The sequence below is a fragment of the Corvus brachyrhynchos genome, unplaced genomic scaffold, assembly GCF_000691975.1.
Source record: "Corvus brachyrhynchos isolate BGI_N302 unplaced genomic scaffold, ASM69197v1 scaffold101, whole genome shotgun sequence".
NCBI classification, from domain to species: domain Eukaryota; kingdom Metazoa; phylum Chordata; class Aves; order Passeriformes; family Corvidae; genus Corvus; species Corvus brachyrhynchos.
Genome location: NW_008237239.1, coordinates 8,342,390 through 8,365,442, shown reverse-complemented (window position 1 = coordinate 8,365,442; position 23,053 = coordinate 8,342,390). Strand labels below are relative to the sequence as shown.

Below are 23,053 nucleotides of genomic sequence, written 5' to 3'. Positions count from 1 at the left end.
CATATAATCTCACATACTGCTAGATGAGTATAGACTGGAGCAGGTCAGAGAATCTAGCCTGTTCAATAATGTGTTGTTTTTCAAGAAGAGAGTAAGTATTCTTAGTGTGACAAGATCTGTGTGAACAAAAATCCTGTAAGCTCTGGCAGCTGTTGTGCTCCAATTTGAAATTGTTTCAAAGTACTCTTAGAACCCTTTGCAAGTGAAGAATTTGTTCTGGGAGACAATAGCTTGGAGAAAATTTTAATTTTTACACCCCTCTGAAATATATGTATCTCTCTTCAGGACATGGGTGTAAAATAATTGTCACTTTTATGAAAACAGAAGCATCAGTAAGGAGGCAGATGGGTGGCAGTGATAAGCGGTCTAGAAGTAAGAAGATTGATGGGTATATATTTGTATATACAAATGCAAATTACATAGCTTGACTGTTCTACCATATTAGTTTCCATTTGTTGTAGCTGTACAACATCAAAGCAGTGATGTCTCCGTATATTGCATTTAGTGGTAATGTAACGGACTACCAAAAAAAAAATCAAAGTGAGAGTTTCTAAGTAGTTTCCTGGCAGTTGAGACAGCAGGCTCTTTCATCTGTGCTGTAACTGTGGCAGTGCATTGATTTAAGCTCCTTCTGAGATCTCAAATGCTTTTATATTCGTAGGTCTCACTGGCTGCTTTCTTTTTGCCTTTTTTCCCCTTCAAATGATAAAATTCTAGCATTTAGCAGAATGCCATCTTGCTTCCCCAGAAGATGGAGACTTATTTCAGCTTTGGTTCTAAACTGCACAGGATTTGTAAATAAAATAGCTCTCAAAATGCCATTCGATTAAGAAATTGGCCTTTGACTTCACAATTTCTAATATTCTGACCATAGCAAAGGGATAAAGAACTATTATTCCTCTGAGATACGTGTGAGAGGGTTTACAATGCATTAACAATTGTGCTTTTCCATTAATTTGGTTGACTCCCTTTGCAATATTTTTACTGGTATGCTCAAATGGTAAATAAAAGGTTTTCTGCTTTGTATTATATTTTCAATTTTAGCATTAATCATCTTTCTACAGAAGCTTTTTCTATTAAAAATTCTTCCTGATAAGTATTGAAGACATTCACCTTCCTGTTGGAGAAACATTTATGAATGCCTGAGCTGTTATTTAATGTATAGTTGAAGCTACTGCTTTCTTGATTAGTGTCTATTGATTAAGATTCTATTTGTGCCCACCTGTGTATGTATAGGAATTGCCAACATTAAGATGATTAATTTTATTGTAGTGGGTAACAGCATTATGATAATCTAGGTGAGGCATATATACAAATTAGAATTTATTCTCAAAAGTAGGTAGCAAAAATTGACTTGACTAGAGGAAGCCCTTTCTGGTCCATGCAATCTATATGCTCCTGTCTATGGAAATGAGAAGGTATGTTTTCTAGCCCCTGTACAATAATTTAGATGTGCCCAGATCTCCACAGCAAAAAGCAGCAGACACTGCATTGGCTGTCTGACATAGTGCTCATAATAATGTGGCAAGAGCTGCAATGTGGGAGCATGCAGACAAATAAAATCTCCTCTGAGAGAGGTTTCTGTATGTACAATCTTCAGGATACCAATGCCTATGGAAAGGCTGCCTCTATAATGATGGTTCCTCCTCCTCATGTCTCGTTGAACACCAACTTACCAGAACATTAAATGCGTTGCCTAAATTATCCTTTCTATCTAATTATTACCTCTGCTAGAGGGTTGTAGGATTAAGAACAGTAGGGGAAGTGGTTTATCAGACAACGTGGTGCAGTCTCAGGAAAAAACCTCGAGACTCTTTGTTTTAAAGGACAAATTTATGAAAGGAAAAAGCTTCCAAAATACTGATATAGTACAGATGGAATGATTTGATTCACTCACATTAGCTGCTTAAATGACTCTAGAGATACAGGTTAGCAGATGGGGTGTTACTTAACAAGTCTTCAGATACTGGATCAAGACACAAAACTGAATTGCATGATAGCTGATAGCCTTTTTAAAAGATTACAATTGAACCAATATACATGAGCTAATGAACTACTATTTGTTTCAGAGTCTAGTACAGCTTTCAGGGAGCAGTTTGAAGGACTCAAATATTACATCTATGAATTGTCTGAATTATGGGGAAAAAAGCCCAACTAATCTTGGACTCTACTGAGTCCAAGACTTGAAGTCCTAATGAGCTTGAGCTGAGGGCTCTTCTTAACTAACTATTAACCTTTAATTAATTCTAGCCGGGCCTAAACTCACTTCTATTTTAACTAAATTCAGCGCAGCTAACTTTCTAACTAAATCTTCATGTTTCTTTTAAAATTCTGTGTTTCATTACTAGTGACACTTTGAGGGATAACGCACAGAAGAAAGATTCAAAGATGCTAATAACTCCAGGCTCTGCAAAGTAGGCAACCATTCACATAAGGTTTAAAAAATCTATAATGAAAAAAAAAAAAAGACTGGATAGTCCTATGCCATGTGGGTCTCAGTAAGTCAGTGAAGTATTTCAGATATTTTGTTATACCTCAAGAAATTTTATCAGACAATCTTGAGATAAATTGTCATTCTAATCAGAAGTACAGGCTAATGTCAGTAAATAATGGAGCTCAAAATTAGTTAAAAGGAGAAGAAGGTCTCCAGCCCATGCAAGACAAGCTTATGGGATAAACGCTATATTTCCTGCAACAGCTTGGATCCTCTCTACAACAGCACAACAAAATGCTGACATGGTGTCAAGCAGAGCTGAGCTGGCACTTAGGGAGCATCGAGGCAGGGACCGCAGGGACAGAAATACGGATGCAGCAGCTGAGCAGCAGGAAGAGCCCCACAGCATGTGCTGAAGCCACAGCAGGCTCCTGCCTGACACAGGCTTACTCAGAAGCTTCTCCAGCACCAAGGTGATGGCTTACTCTTCCTGGCAGAGAGATCTCAAAGTACCTGATTTTGGGGGCTTCAAGACAGATCTTGTTCATGTACTGCACTCCAGCAACCCTGGGCAGTTGTGAGTGGCCAACAGTGAAGGAGGAGAAAAAAGTCGAGAATCCATTAGCCACTTATCAGACGAGGGCACGGCAGGAGATAAGAGCATTATAAGGGATCCTTTAGGAATGTTATCCAACACATTAATTCCTAGCCTACTCATATCTATTTTTCCTCCCCTTAAGTTCTCCATTGCCAATTAATGTATCTTTGATCTAAATAGCTAAACTGGGTGTTTGGGAGTGGGAAACTGGTACTTATCAAGGGACCCTGAACGAAGCAATTTTGTATCCCGTGTCTTTGAGAGGGGAAATGCAGAATAAATCAAGAATTTTCAGAAGGCTCCCTGAGGTAACTGCGGGTTTTTTCCCTGTCAACCACCCCTAGAGGAATGGTTATATTTCCTTATCTCACTAAAGCATTCTGTCAGTTCTTGGAACTACAAAGTGGACCTTTATGCAGTAGGTGGGCACACACACCCCGATAAAAGTGCTGATCGTGATCATCTTTCCTAAGAAAACAAATATGATTCCACATGCCTTGAGCATTGAGGAGTCTGGGAAACAGCTTCATAATCAGCCATGTACAGCAAATCGTATCATTGTACTGCAGATCTACAAAATGAAAGATAGCTTTGAAAGCAGATGAACTAACTCCCCTGTGTAAACAGTCCAATCACATATAGAGGCTCTACGACTATCTTTAAATATATTCTGAATATATTTATATTCATATTTCATATTAATACATCATATTTCATTTATTAACACCCAAAGGTCTCGCCTCTCTCTTATAAGTACTGTTGTGGAAATGAAATCCTTCAGCTCTCCCAGCTCTCTTCAGCTGCTGGGACAGCATCACCAGTTGTGTCAGGTAGATGTTGCGTGAGGTAGATGTAGATTTATCTGACCCATTTCCAGCTCCAAAGAAATTTCTATACCAGGTACCAGTTAAGTCACTCAGATATGGTGCTTTGATGACAAAGGTCATCAACTAACATTACACAGAAGTTAGCAGTATTTTTAATATTTTGTTATCCAAGAGCTAGCCACAGGAACACCATCATCTCTGGAATCAAGATGGTCTGTCATCCCATTTTTGGAAAGGTGCATTTGTCAGAGATGAGCATGATTCTAGGAAAGCACGCTTTTCAGAAAACAACGGTGTTCTGAATAACGTGGGGAAAAGAGTTTCAGAATTACCAATATGCGCTGTTTGACAACATGGAATGCAATGGCTACATTTAACTTGAAAATGTCTGTTTCGCAATCCAAGTTAATTGGAATGAAAAGGTCAAAACCAAAATATGTTGCAAAAAAGATTGAAACAGATTTGATTCACCCAAATAATATTTTTTTCTTTAAATGTGTTAATTCCCCACGTTTTTAGAATTTTGATTATCAGTCTAAACTGGAAAACTTTTCCATGCTTAAACTTCCCTATGACAGAATAACTATTCCCTGATCACTGGCAATAGTCAGGCTCATTAACGCTTAACAGATCCAGGGTAGACCTTCAGTGTCCATCCCAGGACACTCTGAATCAAGACTCAGCAGGGACTTAACCCCAGATCTATTTAGATTAAATGAAATTTGTCAATGAAAAACAGTTGCCTCAAAGAAATTTTCAACAAATTCTAATGAGAACCACCTACTGAGGGACATCCTCCTGTGACCAGAATTTTGAAAGCTGCAGACCTCTCAAAATGAAACAGAAATTTTTCCATTTTGGAACCTCAATTCAGTCCTGCAATGATTAACCCCTCATCCTTGCGAGTCTTTCCCTCTAGTACTCTCACATTATATTTCAGCTAAAATTACTTTCATCCTTTATCAGCTTGCCTGTACGAATTTGTGCAGCAGCTGCTGTGTCCATTGAAGAGTGAGATTCATGTGAACAAAGTAGTTCTGACCCTGTGAATCCTTCGTGTCTGAGATAAAAACCCACTTCCACATTTCCTTAGGGATTGTTTTACCTATCTCAGTCCAAATAATAAATATCAGCAAGAAAAGCAGCAACATAACTCAGGATATTGAAGGAAGTTAAACCCTTTCTTAAATGTACTGCCAGCTTCCGAAATGCCAGCTTAGAAAAATGCTTTCTCTGTTTCTCTTATTCTAATTGCATGGATAAAAGAACCCCTCCTCAGCCAGATCAAGCTGTGTCAGGGGGCTTGTGCTGTAGCAGGAAAAAACTTACTGCTCCCTCCTTCCTGGGCAGAAAACCCACTGCTCTGACACTGGGAAAAGCAACAGATCAGCGACCAAACTGAGCTAGCCCAGCACCAAGCCCAAGCTGAGCTGCACAGCAGTGCATCCCTGTTTCAGTGGGGGCTCCAGGACCATGCCTTCCCTGAGTACAGCCTCTTCCACTGCTTGCTTTCCCTTTCTTCCTTTCACTGCCAGGTACAGCCTCTGACTGAAAGATCAACAGAGCTGCTACGATACAAAAAGGAAAATTTCTTAAACATGTATTTTCTTTGTATGCCTGACAATGTTTTCAAGAAGAACTTCTCTGATGGCAGATCTTTGCAATACTGAATGTTTTACATTCTCCCTTTTTGGAAAACAAGTCCCCTGCAGTTACAACACATATAACATTAAAATAAGCAACCCCACAAGACCTAAGTAATTATTGTAGATGGCAGAAAGGAACAAAGAAACAGCATTTTCCACTGTGCTTATCTTGCCTTCTATTTATTTTCAATATCCAACAAGGAGCTGGGTACACTTCCAGATTCAATTTTCAGTCACCTCCGCACGTACTCAAGGGAACTCAGTCTGCAACAGAGCTAGCTTCATGTCTGAAAGCAACCTGAGCTGAGTAAAATAACTTGCCTACAATTTCATCAACAATTAACCAAGCCTCTAGTGAAGAGTCATCTCCATGTTGCATTTAGTTTGCAAACTTTAAACAAAACTCACTCGGTGTCAATTCACACAATGCGCTTTATCTACATGGAGAAGAGCTCTGTGAGTGTTCGTGTAAGACAGCAGCAGCACGAATCCACATCAGTAGTGTGAATCCACATTAAAAATAGGTGTAGCAGTACTGGGTTTTCAAAGGACAAGCAATGTTGTGGCTCCTTGGGAGACATGGAGAAAAACATGTCGCCAAAGCAATTATTCTTCCCATCGCCTCAATTCTTAAAGTCCCTGTGTGACCAGCCCCAGGGAAGCAGGGCAAACTCCCAGGAAAGGGGAGCAGACCCAGTGTCCCCAGGAGAACAAATCCCCCTGCAGAGGCCACGAGTGACTGGTATAAGGACAGCATTTGAGCTGATGCCCAACTGAGACCTAATTGTTAGTAAATAATTATTACCACACAGTGATAGTTGAAACTACTTTGCATGAGAATTCATTATGAGAATGACAAATAGCAATTGTTACAGAATGAGCTTTAATTCATTCTTATGAATTTATGAAATAACAATCCTATCTATGCAGACTTCATTTACTAGCTGGTGAAATGAGCAGAAATAAAGGAAAGCTAATAGATAAATCCCCTAAGCAGCTCCAAATAAAATGTAGAACTAATGCAAAACTGCACAAAATAAAAGGCATTATTAGTGTTGAATTTAGTCCGTAACTTTACAATGTGCTGATTTGAATTTTGCAACTTTTCATTAAAAATGGCAAAAAAATATGTAAGAATCAGTAATGAAAACCGCCACAAACCTGTTCTAATTTGATGGTTTTTACTACTATAACCAAAGAACTTTATAAATTGTTTTTGTTTGACAAATCCTGATTTCCTTTAAAAGAAATTGTCACAGAAAATTCTCACTATCAATTAGCAATTTCCCTCCCAATCGTCTGTAATGGAGCAAGTGTGGCAGTCCTCTAATTACTTTTTTTTTTATTAGCAAAGACAGACAGTTGAGAACAGGTTGAATTTCTGTAATTAGCACCGGGCTAGGAAAAAACCAGAAAATAATGAAATGTTTTCAGAAGTGAATGCTTGGGTACGTCTGTCCCAACTCTTTCCTCTCTTTCACATTCATTTTTCTTCGGATTTTATGTCGACATGTTCAAACAGCACTTTGTTCCCTCTTTTGTTTCTGCATGTACTGCAAATTTCAGCTCTGCAGAGAACGGCCACTCCATTCAGTGCTGCATCCATTGAAGACTTTTTTCAGTGCGTGGCTCTGTGAGCAGTGGAGCTAATGATATCTGGCTTCCAGCAGCTCTGTGTCTCCTGGTTGGGTTCTCTGACGTCTAATAAGGTGTGACTGCCAATTAAAGCCTTTCCTGTGGCTGACACGGTCCTAACAGCGCTGTCCCATGCGGGTTCTCAGAGGTCTAATAAAGGTGAGCTCATAGTGTGCTTGTGCTTACAGTGAAGGAATGCAGCTACTCTCTCTCTCCTCTGCCTTTTTTTGTTTCTCAAAATCTGTTAGAGTAAAACACTTTCCACCTTCTGGCAAATTTCAGTGAAAATGGCCACAAAGCTCAGATGTGATGGAGGATACTCAAATGGATGTACAAATACCTATCAAGTTTCTTTGGGAATACAGTCTAAAAACTGCTATTTCTACAGGAGACTACACTTATCTCAATCAAAGGACTCACATCTGAAAAGTGGTTTTGCCTTAAGTGGCGGGTTTTTTTCTTAAAAATCTTGGTGGGTCTAAAGTACCATCCCTTGAATCTTGTCTTGTATCATTTTGGTAGCCTGACACTGCATCCAGCAACCTATTCTTCCCTCATCAGTTTTAATCGGGAGAGAAGAATTAGGTCCAGCACCTTAACTTCTCTGTGTCGTGCACAGCTTTGTACAGAAAGGTTTTGTTCTTCTACCCCTCAAGCCACAGCCTGTGTCAAAAACCTCACAGTGTCCAGCTGGTGCCCAGGTGTGCCTGTTCTTGGGCTTATCTACCCTTGGAGCACTCTCTGCCTGGCACAGAGCAAAGCCTGCAGCCTGTGTTCCCCCCGTGTGGGCAGGGGGTGGAGGAAGGGTGGGCTCTTTGGGAGTCCAGGCAGGAGAAGCACAGCCTTGCTCTGCCACACCAATGGCACCCTGTGGCTGTTTGAGACTTGCAGCAATCCATGCGACTTCATTCTCCTCATACCGGGCTGAGACAAAAGAACTCCTTGTCTGCATTCAAAATCATGGCTATTCATTGCAAGACAAAGTATTTTCTTCCCAGTGGTTATCAGTATAAACTTAACCTGGAACTTCAAAATACAGGGCCAGCTCCCTCACTCCCCTGCTCTGCACACCCATGATTTGAATGTCTTTTAGTTCTCCACTCTGCATTAAATTGCACAAATAGTAATCCCAGGATGAGAATTTTCCGGCCTGATCTAGTCCTCACTTAGCTAAGGTATCAGAGTCTTCACTGACTTCAACAGACACTGACACGGGCTAAAAAGAATAGCAATGAAATGCACGGAGAACCAGATCCCTACTTTGCAGTTCTGTAGCCATAAAAAAAGTATAGAGTTCCTTACAAGGTTTCACATTTGCACAAATACAATAACAATGCTGCCTCATAGATCAAGTCCCACGATTTTGTGATGGAAAAGCCTGTTTATTCACACACAAAGGGCCATCCTGCTGTTATAAAAATTTCCCAGCTAAATGCTTCTCTAAAAAGCCTGCTTAAGAAAAAATAATAATCAAACTGTTCTGAATCCCTTGAGACTTTTGCTCCAAAGAGGTACCAACAAGAAGGCTCGTTGAAAATGTTAAAAATCCACAAGCAGTCTCACAAAAACAACTGTGTTCCATGTTGGAGAGAGAGTTTATCGTACAGAGGCAAAACTCATCACTATTGCTTTCCTGTCATGGGCTGCCCCATTTCCAGAGTTGTTTTGCTCTTCCTCACATCCCTGAGGTCCCACTGGTGCTGGGAGGAAAGAAGGGTATGGGGCAGATCCAGATTCATGGCAGCTCTGCCTGTGGTGGGGACACACTCCCACCTTCTTCCCCTGCCTGAGAGATGAGGAGGGTCACGGGGCAAGGCCTGGAGGCAGCAGGTGCACATGGGCTGAACACAACACGGTGAGAACAAGAGCACAGTGCCCACAGGACAGGACTGCAAGGCACTCCATCCTAGCCAGGAGAAGAGGGAGATGAAGGTGGAGGAAGGTGGGTCTGAAAAACAGCTCGGGGCAAAGCCACAGGCTGCCCCACTGGGAAGCAGCATTCCATGGGTGGATTTTAAATCATTGCTGGGTAGAAAACCTTACAGACATCCATGTCTGCAGCAGGGGACGTGTGTGACCTCCATACTTCGTGAGAAAAGACATTTATTTGAAAAGGAATTCATATTCTTTACATGAAAATGACCGATATTCCAGATGAACAAAGTATTCCATACCAGAATACAATCCTAAAAGGTTCTACCATGAAACAAGTATACTTCAGAAAGTGCCCCTTTGTTCTACCTCTTTTTTTTAGTTACATCTGCTAGAAATAATGACTGCAGAATCTCTTTCAACAAAAGGTCATTTATGTCAATGGACAGAACACAGAGGATCAGATCACCTGCTGTAATTGCAAATTAATGCTCTACTGCTAATGCATTAACTACACAATATTGATCTACAATTGAATCATACAGGCTACTGTGAAGTGATTTTTACTTTAATATTTTTACACTTTTATTGCTTTTTCCATAATGCATTTTCTCTTTCCACTGGAATTTTCTATAATTGTTTCCCATTTTAATTTCCTGCATCAAGATGACTTTAAAAAATGTATGTCTCTTTCACAACCTTGCAAAAATCTAACAAACCATCAGTGTGACATGGTAAATCACACACATGTTGCAAAACATGCAAAAAAATTTGATGTACATCTAATTTGGATCAATTGGGGCTTTAAAAAAAGCTTATTTAAATTAGAAATAAAATACCTCGGCCTCAGTGGAAGCCTGTAATAATGACATGTATCACAGAAAGATGCTTCTAGACATTTCTGGAGCTCCCGGTATACAATGAGGGCAGGATTATCTCCATATTAACATTGTTATTTTTTTTTTAATTTCATGCCTGTACTGAAAAGGGGTTGGTAGATTCAGGTATGTTTAAAAAAGTATAGTGCTATGGAATCAGCTGAGGAATGACTGAAATGCTTCAGCATCTTTAACGAGAAATTAAAAAACAAATAGGGTCTTTTTGCAGGTGTTTCTGAAGTCCATAAAGTGGAAGAACGCTCTGTTAAATTGCTGTACAAAATATTAAGCCCAGCTACTACTGACTACATTGTACTGACTACAATGATCCAGTCTGTTTTCCATACCTGCTGCAAAGTTCCTTACACTCAAACCTTTTTGCAAGTAACAATACTAAGATGTTGCCCTCCATCTTCTAAAGGAGGGGATAGAAAATATTTTGACTACTGAAACTCTCTCCCCATTGCATTTCCTAATACATCTGCTTAATACCACTTGAGGTGGTTATGGCATACAGCAAAATATGGCTTACCTCCTGACTCCTGACTTGCATTCCTGTGTATGATGATTTTGCAAATGGAAAATAAATCCCCGTGTTTCAAAAATAAAAGCAATTGGAAAAAATAATGGAGAACTGATTGCAGGTGAAATAGCTGCAGAGGAAAACCTGATCTTGCTTTTAATGGAAGAACATTTATTATTCATAAACCTTTCCTCTAACAGATATGCTACATTGCAATTAAATCAAGTCACACAAAGCCTCCTTATTATCCTAGGTCATGAACGTCCCGCTCCCATGGCAGAGAAGACACAGGACTCCTGTTGAGACTCAATGAAGGGAAGCCCAGTGGTCAAGCAAGGGCTGCTGTCCCAGGCTCTTGAGCTGGGCTCCATGGATAGATCAGAACAGTCTGTGCTACTCTTTGGGATGGGACCATGTTTAATGCTGGATGATCTACCCTTTACAAATCCTGATGGGTAACAGGGTGGTGATAGCAGGGACACACCCCAGTTTTAAGTCCACTGCCTCTTTGGCACAGCTGAACACAGAGATCACTCCATCACTGCCAAAGCCCAGGCTGCTCACTTCCTGCCTCTGGATCAGTCATAAGGAGTCCTCATAAATCATATAAGTGGTTTTGGAAATGTGAAGTCAGATCCCAAAATGTGCAGTACTGTGTCAGTCTGAACCACCTCCAACAGTGTCCAAACCAGATATTTTAGATAAGCTATGGAATACAGAATTACCCCAATACAGTCCTAGCTTCTACCTGCTTAACTCAGGGACTTGCTGTGAATGCAGTGAATCTTAAATACTGAACCATTCAGTAGATCACTTTATTTGATGCTATCTACAAATTCTGTACTTGGTCTGTATGTTGGTATTGAGAAAGCATAAGTGAATGTCAAAGCTGTAAGCAAAAGAGGTTGTGACTGCTGAAGGAGCAAGTTGGGCATTAGATACCAAAGATATGTGAGAGAGATCGGGATTCAGGAAAAAGAATATTAGCTGGCTATTTGTATGACCTCATTTAGAAGGAAAACAATGGAAATGATTCTCATAATCCTAATTAGATTCCAAAGATGACCTGTGTCATCATGAAGACAAGGCTGTCTTCTTCTGTCTATCACAGTGTATCTCATCTGAGAAGCAGTTTCAGTCTAGTCCCAGCAAGTGTATTTCTTCTATGACTTTCCACAGAGATTACTCATTTCCTACTCCCTTCCATCTGTCCTTCCCATCATGAGGGAAAGACTTACGGTCTGTATTCACAATCTTGCATGAAGTTTACTAAAGGCTTATTTTAAAATAGATGCAACTGAACTAGTTCAGATCCTTACCTACACAGCCACTTCAGAATCCATTTATCTGAGATTAGTTTAAATGACTTCCCTACTTTAGTGAAACAGAAATAAACCACTCAAACTGAGGATATTTTTGATCCAGAGGAGTTTAAAATCAGTTCTAGAGATGACTTAAGTTAAACTGGTGAAACTTAAGGACAAAATAAGAGTTTTTCACCATCTCTGGGAAAAATTCGTTGAAAAGAGAAATTATTCTGTAAAGGGCAAAAGATCTGTATAGATCCAAGTCATTTGTGGAAGACAGTTTCAGAGAATTTGATTACTACTAAAAAGAAAACAATAATTAATGTCCTGTAAATCAAATAGTCTTTCTCTTGAGCACTGACTGGGATGTCTGCATTAAATTATATTTCAGAATTTCCCATTAACATTGGGCCAAACTAACAGGAAAAGAAAAGAAAGAATAAAAAAACAAACAGCTACACTGTCTATATAAAATAGAAGTGCAAAAGTGACATTAAACCTCTTTATTTTTAGTCATCCAGAAACAGATACAGCAGAGATAGAACAGAAAATCATTTCACTCTGTGCAGTTGAGATCATGTAACACTGCTGAGACAAAGCCATTGAAACTGCAGCTCTATTAGCAATAGCAAATGAAATGCATCTAGAGCACTAAAAACATTTCCTTGCCAATCCTAATTTTTTTTCGTAGTCAAATGCTGTCCTGTAATTTGCACCATTACTTAGTATTTATACAGAAGAAGCTGCCAATTGTGTAAGAAAAGTCAATCTTTTATCTGTCCACAAAAAAGAAAAGTTTGAATCACTTTAATACAACTAAAAAAAAAAAAGTAATTATATTAATAAATCCAAAGAACATAGCAAGTCTATAAAAAAGAAACAGCCTTCTGCTTCAGCTCCCAGAGATGCTAACTTTGATGTGCAATAAAAAAACCCAAGAAAACCAAAACATTGAGCTGGCTGTGTTGGTTTTTTGTTTTTGGTTTTTTTTTGTGAAACATAGCAAACAAATGACTAATCTCAGCAGTTACTCTAGCTGTGTAAAAAGAATGGTCACACTGAATCTAATTTCAACGTCAAAGTGAATTGTGGGAATGAAACCACTCTAGTCATCCCATGGAGTGACACAAAGCCCATATTCACAGGATCCACAGCTGCTGTTGTCTGTAGAAAACCAAAACATTGAGCTGGCTGTGTTGGTTTTTTGTTTTTGGTTTTTTTTTGTGAAACATAGCAAACAAATGACTAATCTCAGCAGTTACTCTAGCTGTGTAAAAAGAATGGTCACACTGAATCTAATTTCAACGTCAAAGTGAATTGGGAATGAAACCACTCTAGTCATCCCATGGAGTGACACAAAGCCCATATTCGCAGGATCCACAGCTGCTGTTGTCTGTAGTGGGACGGACAGATAAAGGAGCTGAACATCTACCAGAATATAACAATATACAATGGAGCAATATAACATAAAGGCCACCTGCTCCTCAGCCCTTCTAACATATATGCTGCAATGGTGCCCTGACATGCCTGGCAGAGCAGGTGAGGGGCTGATTTCCAGCCAATTTTCTGGTGCCTGTAATACGAGGCCACCAAGGCTTCCTTCCATGACAGGGACTAACCAACCCCGCCAGTCTGGCCAGCACCTCAAACCAACCCTCAGGCAATGCCAACAGCCTGACTGCTGAATGCAGCCAACCCCTCACTCCAGTGCAAGGCCAGCACCTCATGCAGGGGGTACATCTCTACACCTCCTGTTTCAATGAACATGCTTAAGGGACACAGATGCCTGCATAAACAAGCGTTACTTTAAACTGGCTCCCTGTGAGACCAATGCAGTACTCTTTGGAAGCCCTCTCACCTTGAGAAGGCTCTTTGCAGAAAACAAAAACTGAGAATATAGTAATAACAGATAGCTCGAGCTTACCTCTGTGTCAACCCTGTTTGTATGACAAGTGAGAGATGCTTAAATTTTAAATCCTCTAAGCCAGAGATAAAAAGTACTAACAAACTCATGGTTAGCCTTTTCCCAGATTGATATTCCAACACCCAAAGTTTTCTTTTGGCAACTGCTCCTCCTCCTCCATGTGAAATGAATGTCTCCTAGCAAGCAGCATGAAGTGAAAAAAAAGAAAATTCTTTGCAACGGTAGAAACCCCACACTATCCAAATGTTTGAAAGGAAGATACATTATGATCTTAATCATCATTACTTGAACGTTAACATTTTAAAGAAAGAAGCGGTACCTGTAAGACAGAAGCCCCACTGTGCAGAAACTGAAGCCCAGCCTCAGCAGAATCGATGCCTCCAGTTGCCAAGATGGGAAATCCTGGGAGGGCACGGGCGATGGCAGACACTGCGCGGAGGGCGATGGGCCGGATAGCATTTCCTACAGAAAACCAGGACACTGGGTTAGCAACGTCCCACAGACCCCGATGGAACTTGCACATCCCTCATGGAATAGTAACGTCAGGAACTAACATCTAATTCTGAGGTGCAGAGGTCCTATTCATTTATAAACTGACACCAAGTGGGTTTCAAGTGGTATCAACACTTGTACAGCAAATTATGCATGTGGCTGGAATACAGAAAATGGCACGAGCATTTGGATAAACATTGCAAAGTCAGCTTGAACGTTTTAGCTGATGCTCAAAACAAAGACTAACAATGTCTGAGATGGAGAGGAATACTTTACCATACAGTACACTGTAGACAAAGAGATCTATGTTTCTACATAAAGAATCAGGTTGATTTTTTGAACCTAAATGCAGTCCAAGTAAGAGCAAACATCTCATTTATTTATGTTCAACTAAAAGTTGTTTAAAAGTGCCATTTCACTGCACTTGACATTTCATATTTTACTTGTTTCCCCTTCTGGATGTTTGTAGATTCAGATAATTCTTTAAGTAAGACCCCTCTAACAATTAATATGACAGTCAAATTCTCAAAAGAATAAAGTATATTCATTTATGGTAATGTCTCCAAAACTGAAGCTTGTATTTCAAATAGTACATAGAGGTTGAGTCAGACAACCCACTGCTATATTTAGAGGATTATGATTAAAGTCTCGATACACTGTGTCTGCAATGCATCTGTTTTGACTACCTTCCACTGATGGTATGCAAGTATTAAAAATATGCCTAGAGATGCTGCTCATTAAATGATGGACAGCATACACAGATGACAATTCCAGTTATTTTTTAGGCTAGTTGGGATTTCTCTAGAGAACTCCTGCATTATTAAAATTTCTACTTAATTTAGAGAACCTTTAGCCTAATTTGATGCTGTCTTAGGGTGACTTTATGATGTTGTATCCCATATCGCTTCTCTATGCCCTGAAATTAGTTTTGTGCCTTTCTGTGCCTTTAAACTGAGCCTGGGAGGGGGGGAGGAAAAGCTGAGCAAAACTTCTTCAAAGCAGTTTGCAGCTTCTTCAAGGTCACACAGGGATAGAGACTTTTTTTTTCCTGCTGCGGCAAGAGAGAGGGAGTGGAGAAGCACTCTGCTTGCTTTCTCAGCCAGCTTTCGGCTCTCTTTTTCTCCGGAGAGAGACGGAGAGGTGAAATTTTGTTTTCCTGGGACTCTGATTTTTCCCTTCTTCTCTGCTGGACGGTTTCAACATCACAATACATTGGGAGGACCTTACGCTGAGGCCTTGGCCCTGGAGTTGGGCCCACCACCCCATCCCAGCTCCAAGGAGGGGGAGAGAGATCTACGGAAGAACTCTGAAATTTTCCCAGGTTTGTCTCAGCAGATCGAGAGGTTTTATTATTTAGCATCATTATCCTTTTCCTGTGTGTTTGTTAAATAAATAGTTTTTATCTCTTTCCTTCAAGGAAAATTCATTTTTTCCCAAACCTGGTGGGGGGAGGGATGGTTGTAACCTGCCTTCTCTCAGAGGATATACTTCCAAATTTGCCCAAACTGGCACAGCTGCCATAACTGGGCAGCAATACAGTAGTGTAAGGGAGGACACATCACACCCAGAGGACCTGAATGGCTGTGGCCGGCAGGCTGGTTTTTTCCCCCTCAGTACTGTATGAGGTAGCAGCAACTAAACTTTATGCACATGAAAGGGATAGCCTAACTCAAGATGCACTATTGATGTGTTTTCAGGAAAACTAGGGGCTGATTGCTAAGAATGTGAAATCTCACCAAAACTGCTTTAAAGAATCTAAGATCCCAACAGAACAGATCACAGAAAGGAGCTGGAGTTGAGCAGGAATTTTTCCCAGGACACTAGGGCTGGATTGATTGTAACGTGTCTGAAAGGAACAGAATGATCCTCTGAAAGAGGATTACTGCTAAGAGTCCGAAGAGCAAATATTATGACATAATTAATGGTCCAGTCTTAGAGAAATGCTTGAGGAAAAAAAAATGGAAACCATGCAGTTTGCTCTGACAGATTTACATATAAAGCCTTTTGGAAGGCATAGAGGCCAAAACATACAATACATGGCCAAAACCACTGAAAGTAATCTTATCAAAAACAGTAGTTCATTAAATTCTTCAAATACTCAGTTTTTGAAATTGAAGCTGGAAGTAAGCAGCAGACTTGCTATATTGCTTTCAGGCTGACATAGCTCCAGAATCTCACTGATGAGGTAGCTGTTTTTCAGAAAGCTGAAAGAATACAGACACTGGTAACTCTGAAATTATGTGACTACAGAGAAATTTCTTCCCAATCTGCTTTTGAGGCATGAAGGTTTATATACTTCTAACCCCAATGTAACTCTTTAGAGTTTGCTTTCAATGAGTTTTAAAGGCTTGTAGACCCTCGGCCTTAAAGATACCTTGTAGTAAAGAGTTCCACAAGAAAATATAATTAGCACCCTTCTCACTTAAATGACTCTCTCTGTACAGTGGACAGTACAGGAACAGGACCAGATGACAGCTTCTTTATGGTTTCAGCACAACAGGTAATCAGAAAGGCTTTCATTCAGCCCAAAGAAATCAAGCATATGACTCAATGAAGTCTAGCAGAAACAGCAATGAGACTTAGAATTTTTTATGGAACATAGGTACTTTTTAGTAGTAACTGAATTTGATATTCATAATATGAGTTATTACTTATGTTTGGTGATTAGTAAATTAGTGATAAATTGGTATGATTGCAAAAGTATTCCATTCATTTATAATTCACCCAAATGAATTTAAAAACATTTCAGAAGTGCTTCTGATGAGAGTAAATAAGTGGATGTAATGACAATCAGCGGGTTCACTAAGGTCTCACCATTCATCCCAGCATTTTTTTTATTAGTCTACATCATATGGAACAAGCACAACATAAGATGCAGCCATTCTCCCTTACATTTTTTCATCAACAGTTCAGAAGCTTGTCCCTCTGTAACAAAAGCTGCTGGGCTGGAATACCATGTGATTTGCTTGTGATAGAGATCCTACTGCCTAATGAAATGGTGAAACAACCTTACAGATTAAAGAAAAAGAATGAAAACCATAGAAACGATAGCAATGCCAAGCTATTAAAAAAGAAGGCAAATTAAAAAAAAAAAGTTAATGAACACTCAATTTGACTTACAGTCTCTGTTTTCTTGTATTTTCATACAAGTACTATAGGAAGGTAATAAATTCCATTATAGAGATTTGTGGAGAAGGAGTTTTTAGAAGGCTGAAATAAAGGAGATTTAATGCCAAATTTTAAAAGATCTGTAAGTAGTAGTGGGAATTTGCAGAACATTTTCTGATAAATCGAATGGTATTTAAGAAGCTGAGGTCCAAATCCAGCATGCATTTGAAAGACAGCTCACATACTAAAAGATAAGCATCTACCACATACTTTGACACGTTGGGATCTGTAATTCCACTAGTTAAGCACCCGTAGCTGAGGAAACTGCTGATACGGTGCTCTCTTGATAGAAGTGCTACAGCTGCTACCAGATGCTAGATGTGGCTATCATTTACCTTGCTGTAAAATAATGAGATTTAATAAACAAAGTCCATTTATCAAGACCTCAGGCAGGGGAGTGAGATATAAAAATGAAAGACAGAAAAATACTTTGTGGAGATGACACGCTACTCTATGCTGAAAGCTCTTTCAAACCTCATTAATTATGGAACAAATATTTGCTATTATAGAAAGACATAAACAATGAAATAATTACAAAATGCGAAAGTCCCTGACCTTTTTCTTGCCTTAAAACAAAGAGCTTTGGCTTTCTCCTTTTTCCTTCTTCTTCTTTTTTTTTTTTTTTAATTAAAAGTAAGACTTTTCAGACTCTCAGTCAAGGAAATCCAATAGCCAAAATCCAACATGAAGGAGAAACAGAACATACATCAATCAAATGTGTCTCCCTGATCAGAGATAGACAGAGCTGCTCTTGTCCACTGAGGACAGCAGGCTGATGACAAACTGATGAAAGATATTATACCTGCTTATTTGTTTGTTTATAGTTCCTTAGGAAGTAAAAACCCTTTACCAATGCCAGAAGACACACATTTTATTATGACTTCATAAGTACTTGGAGTCCCCAGAGGATGTGATCCTGTCAAACACCAAAAATGTTCACTAGATTGAGGCCTGAGAGCCAAACCTCCTTCAAGAAGCCTGGTGTTAAGTTTCAAGCAACCCAGGAGCTTTGGGAGCTCCTAGCAGAAACAATGCAGCTCTTCTGATCCCAGTGATCCACCAATGGGAGAAAAATAATCTCAAAGGTCTTCAATACTGGGCTACCTTCTCACTTGCAATATATTGGACCAACTTAATAGTTTAAGGTTTTCAACGCATGTATGCAGCAGCTCTAATGAGGCCTTTAAGTAAAGATGATCCAGGTCCATTAAAAAACAGCCAACAGAGTCAATTCAGACTGGTACTACTGAGACTGAATCTTGAAAAAGTCTGAATGATCTTTATCAAACTCTCTATCAACTAAAGAAACAGATTCTAAAGGAAAGCAAACTCTCTTACCTTTGGATAGCAGATCAACTAAAACCAAATTTTTTGTACCTATGGTTACTAGATGGAATAAAAATGAATTTGGGTCATAATTCTCCCCACTCTGTGCATTTTCAAGTCAAATTATTTTTTAATTTCCATTATATTATATTATAAATTTAATATGAGATTTAAACCACTGAGCCTAAATATTACAAAGAAAAAACAGCTGATACATAATTTTTTACTAATAAATTACCACTAAAGTCTGTGCTGCTAAAGAAATGTAACCCCCCCAAATCTAAGCAACATCACCTTTTGTCCCTCTGTAGATACCTTCTTGGAAGAAAACTGACATGGTTATCTCCCAGACTGTTAAAATTAATCATGATAATGACAGCAAATAACAAACTTGGGTGAAAAGCATTATACAAGGAAAATGGTCTGGAAAAGTTCAGGCACCATAGATAATCAGTCAAATGATTCAGAAAGTAAGTAGGTAAGTAAATTTGGAGATAAGAAAACTTTGTTTTCATCAGAAAACATAATTCTTTATTAAGACATTTTCTGCATAATGTATATGCTGCCTAATACTGGTGATCAAAGTACTTTACATAATCTGCATTTGCAAACAGTTCAGGGAAACTTGCAGGTTACACACAAACTATTTGCATCACATTCCTTCTGATTGCAATTATCCTGCTCGTTCTTTCTTTCTGCCACCTGTAGGTGGCCACCATAAGCTACACTTATCAAATAACTCATTAGCAGGGTTTTCAATACTGTCATATCCAGATAATTAGCAATTTATTTAAATACCCAATTTCTGTGGAAATAATTGCCATGGAATGCCCTGAACCTACTTTTTATAAACTATAATAAAAGTGTTAAGATAATCCCTGACATTTGCAAATGCCATTAGTTCACCTTTCCTTTTGATAGTGCTATGGCATTATGTTTAAACAATTACCCGATAACGCAGCAGTTTAATGAAACAGTGTAGCAGACACATCCTTCAAAATGACCAGAGAATGCATTTATATGCAGAAGAAAATCCAATGAACAGACGTGTTTAGAGAGAAAGACTATCCACAGTTGTTATGAGGTCTGCAAATGAGACACACAATATTTAGTGCATGAAAAATTATAGGAAGTTCCCAGAAAGCAAGAGCAGGGTGGACCTTGCCACAACTTAAATGGTGCACAGCCCAGCACTTCTCAAGATCCAGAGACGACTCCTCTCACTGCTCCCTATTTCCCTGCCTGGTCAGTCCTTCAGTCCATTACTACTCATGAATAGCCATTTGCAAAAATCACTGATTAATTTACTCAGGCTCTGACTATTTTTAACCAAAAATTTCAGTTATTCATGTACCAATGGAGAATTTGAGGGAATAGTCCTTTTATGGAATGTCTCTACATCAGTCAGCCTACACCTTCAAACCAATGGCTACTTAATGTTTCATGTCACTCAAAAGTTGCGATGGGCAATGCACCAACTCTACCAAATCAATGGCAAAGGTTCTGCTGACTACAGAGAAGTCAGGACTTAGAATAAAGTTAATGATTCTGCAGATTTGAAACAATTTCTATCTCACTCTGCTACAGCAGGCTCTTGAAATCATATCAATTGACGGGATTTTTGTCAGCATATCGTGATTATCTTGATACACTGATAGTGTGACAACAGTTCTTCTGGTAACTATTGACCCCTTCCTTTTAATTTCAAAGCTTACATCAGATGTGATTCTGTTTCTGATACATACAGAATTGAACTCAACCTCTGAGTAGAAAAAAGAGGCAATCATTTTGCTTCATATTTCCTTTAAAAGAAAATAAATTTGTACTCAAATAGAAGAAAAAGCTGGAACTTCCATAATCACAGAGAAAAATCAGTGTCCTTTCTAGGATTTAATTTTACTCTTTTTGAATTAATATAAATGATTATTTATGCTCTTTCAGCTGAAAATTCATAAAATCACCAGAGTTCTCATTCAATAAATGTTTAGTACTCATCAGAGAATTCTCTCAATTAAAAAAAAAGCTAGAATCAGAGAAAGAGAGAGGGAAAAATTAGATTTTTCTTATCTGTAAATATTATTTATCCATGGAGACCTGGGGGAATTTTCACTCATATCAAACTTCCGTAGGAAAAACCGAAAGGACAGATACAAATTGTTTTGTGAATGCTGCAAGAAGTGGTTAATCATTTCCTAACAAAGCCATTCTCTCACTGAAAACTACAGATTCACTAGAAGTCGATACTTCTGGTTGTCAGCATGAAACCCAGCAAAGCATTTTCTGTTGCAATTCATCAAACGTTCATTATTTAATTCCACTCATGGTTCCTACTTTGGTTTGACTCGGAGCTGGAAATTGCCAGAGTGCTTTCCATGTTCTCTGGTTGGCTCAGGAAGCCCTTTCATTCCCTTGACTGCTTTGTTCTTGCTGCCCACCATGACCTGGAGCCTGAGGCAGCTGCTCTGGTGTGGCAGGGCTGAGCATCCACTTCTGCTGCAGGAGGTCTGGCACCTTTTGCACTGCAACCCTCCCCTGGCCAGGACAAACCTTGCCTGCTACCCAGAGAGTGCCAGAGATAATCAATAAAACAAATAACAATACAACAGTAGTGAAAAGGCAATAAAATAGCCAAGTTAAGCTCCCAGCATAATGCAAAGAAAAGGACATGTGAATAGGATCAGCATAACAGCCACCAAAAAGCCCATCTAGAAAATATTTCCAAGTTACCAGACAAAACCACTGCAGCCATCACAAAGGGACAACTGCATTCCTACCAAATTCTTCCCCTCAAAAGATGTGAGTGGTTCACTTTATCACAGGGTAGGTCTTGCTGCCCTTTTATTCCGATGCAGAGACAGATGTGTTTAACCTGGAGTCTGGTAGAAATGGTTCTGGCTATTTGCAGATTTATTCAAAGGCAGCCTTGCCTCTGTCAGGCTTGGCAGTGCTACCTTTGTTTGAGCTGGTTTTAACCTCCATGGTCAACACGACCCTGGAACCAGGACGTGTGTGTATGCCCACGTGTCTGTGCCAGTGTTTTAGCACATACATAATTCTAACCGCAAAAAGTTAATTTAGTACAACTAAGGACACACTGGAAGAGATGTGACTGCCTGCTGAGCAGGGAATTGAGGTTCCTACACTGTATTTAAAAAGCCAAAATTACTGAAAAATGCAGTACAACAACTTTTCAGGTCATTTACAAAACCTGACTCATACCTTGTGCTGTTTAATAACCACTTGTCCAGGAAGTCCATCACAGAAAGGGAAGCAGAACTTCAGGAATTACAGCAAACTAAAGAAACGAGGTCTAGATAACTAGAAAGCTCAGATAAAGTATTTCTTCCTCGCTTTACATAACTCAAGTTCATCATTGTCCTATTTTGAGGTTTATCTATCTTATTTTGTCTATCCCTCTATTTTATCTATCTCATCCAGTTGCTGTTACCTAGTAATAAACAATTTTATGTACCAATATATTTAGATCCATTTATAGATACATAGATATATTAAAAATACAATGGCACAAACACAAATTTTTGCAAAACAAAAGACTCTGAGTAGAAAACACTGTATTTGCCTGTGCATTAGTGTCTACATACACATCTACCATATTATTATTATTACATATCCATATAATCCGTGTGAGTATATATAAATATATATGCACACTCAGTAGATGTATTTCCATATTCACATATACATAAAACAGTGGATGACACGTCCCCTGATAAAACCTGTTATTTCAACACTTCTAGTGAAAAGTGTTAAAATAAATGGCTCATCACATACAATGTGTTAAAATAAATGTTTATTTCAACACTATGTGTATCATAGCCATTTATTTCAACACTTCCCATTTCTCAAGACTCACACAACCAAGAGTAGGAGAACTGATAGCTATACCTAAGGTAGCTGAAGCACACAGCCCTACTCTGCTTGCCATAGGATGAGTAGGAAGTTACTTGACACTTTTTTTCCTCCCAGCAATAAATGGAAACTCCCTACCTTGACTGTTCGTGGGGATCTGCATGTGCCTGTAAGCCAGTGGGCTACGTCATTGTTTGGAAAGAAGGGCCATACCAGAGTCTTTTGAGATATTTGGGAAGCAGGCTGCCGCTACCAGGGTAGGGTTGGGAAAAGAAGCGAAGCATGGGGGCTTTTGAGAATTTCCCTTTGCTGTTTCTGATTTTGACACAAAAGCATCCAGGCAGACAAAGATTTATGTGATCAAGAGCAAAACCTAGAGCTGTTCATACTGAGGGCTGGATGGGAGGTGATTTTTGGAGCACCAGTTATAATTCGGTGATCAAATTATGAGTTAGAGAACATCTGGGTTCTCACTCTACCTGCTGAAAACAGTTTACTGGGAGGATTCTTCAGCTCAAGACTTGCCTTATTCATTTTAATGCAGAACCTGAAG

At 39.2% G+C, this 23,053-nt stretch overlaps 1 protein-coding gene across 2 annotated transcripts in view; it reads right to left on the bottom strand.

The window, feature by feature from the left end:
• The window catches only part of DPYD (dihydropyrimidine dehydrogenase), a 348,239-nt gene that overhangs the window by 53,152 nt on the left and 272,034 nt on the right, over window positions 1-23,053 (bottom strand). For both annotated transcript variants that reach the window (XM_017729847.1, XM_017729848.1), the window contains one exon: window positions 13,964-14,106. In XM_017729847.1, the coding sequence (XP_017585336.1) occupies window positions 13,964-14,106 (143 nt within the window). The remainder of the gene's footprint in view (window positions 1-13,963; window positions 14,107-23,053) is intronic.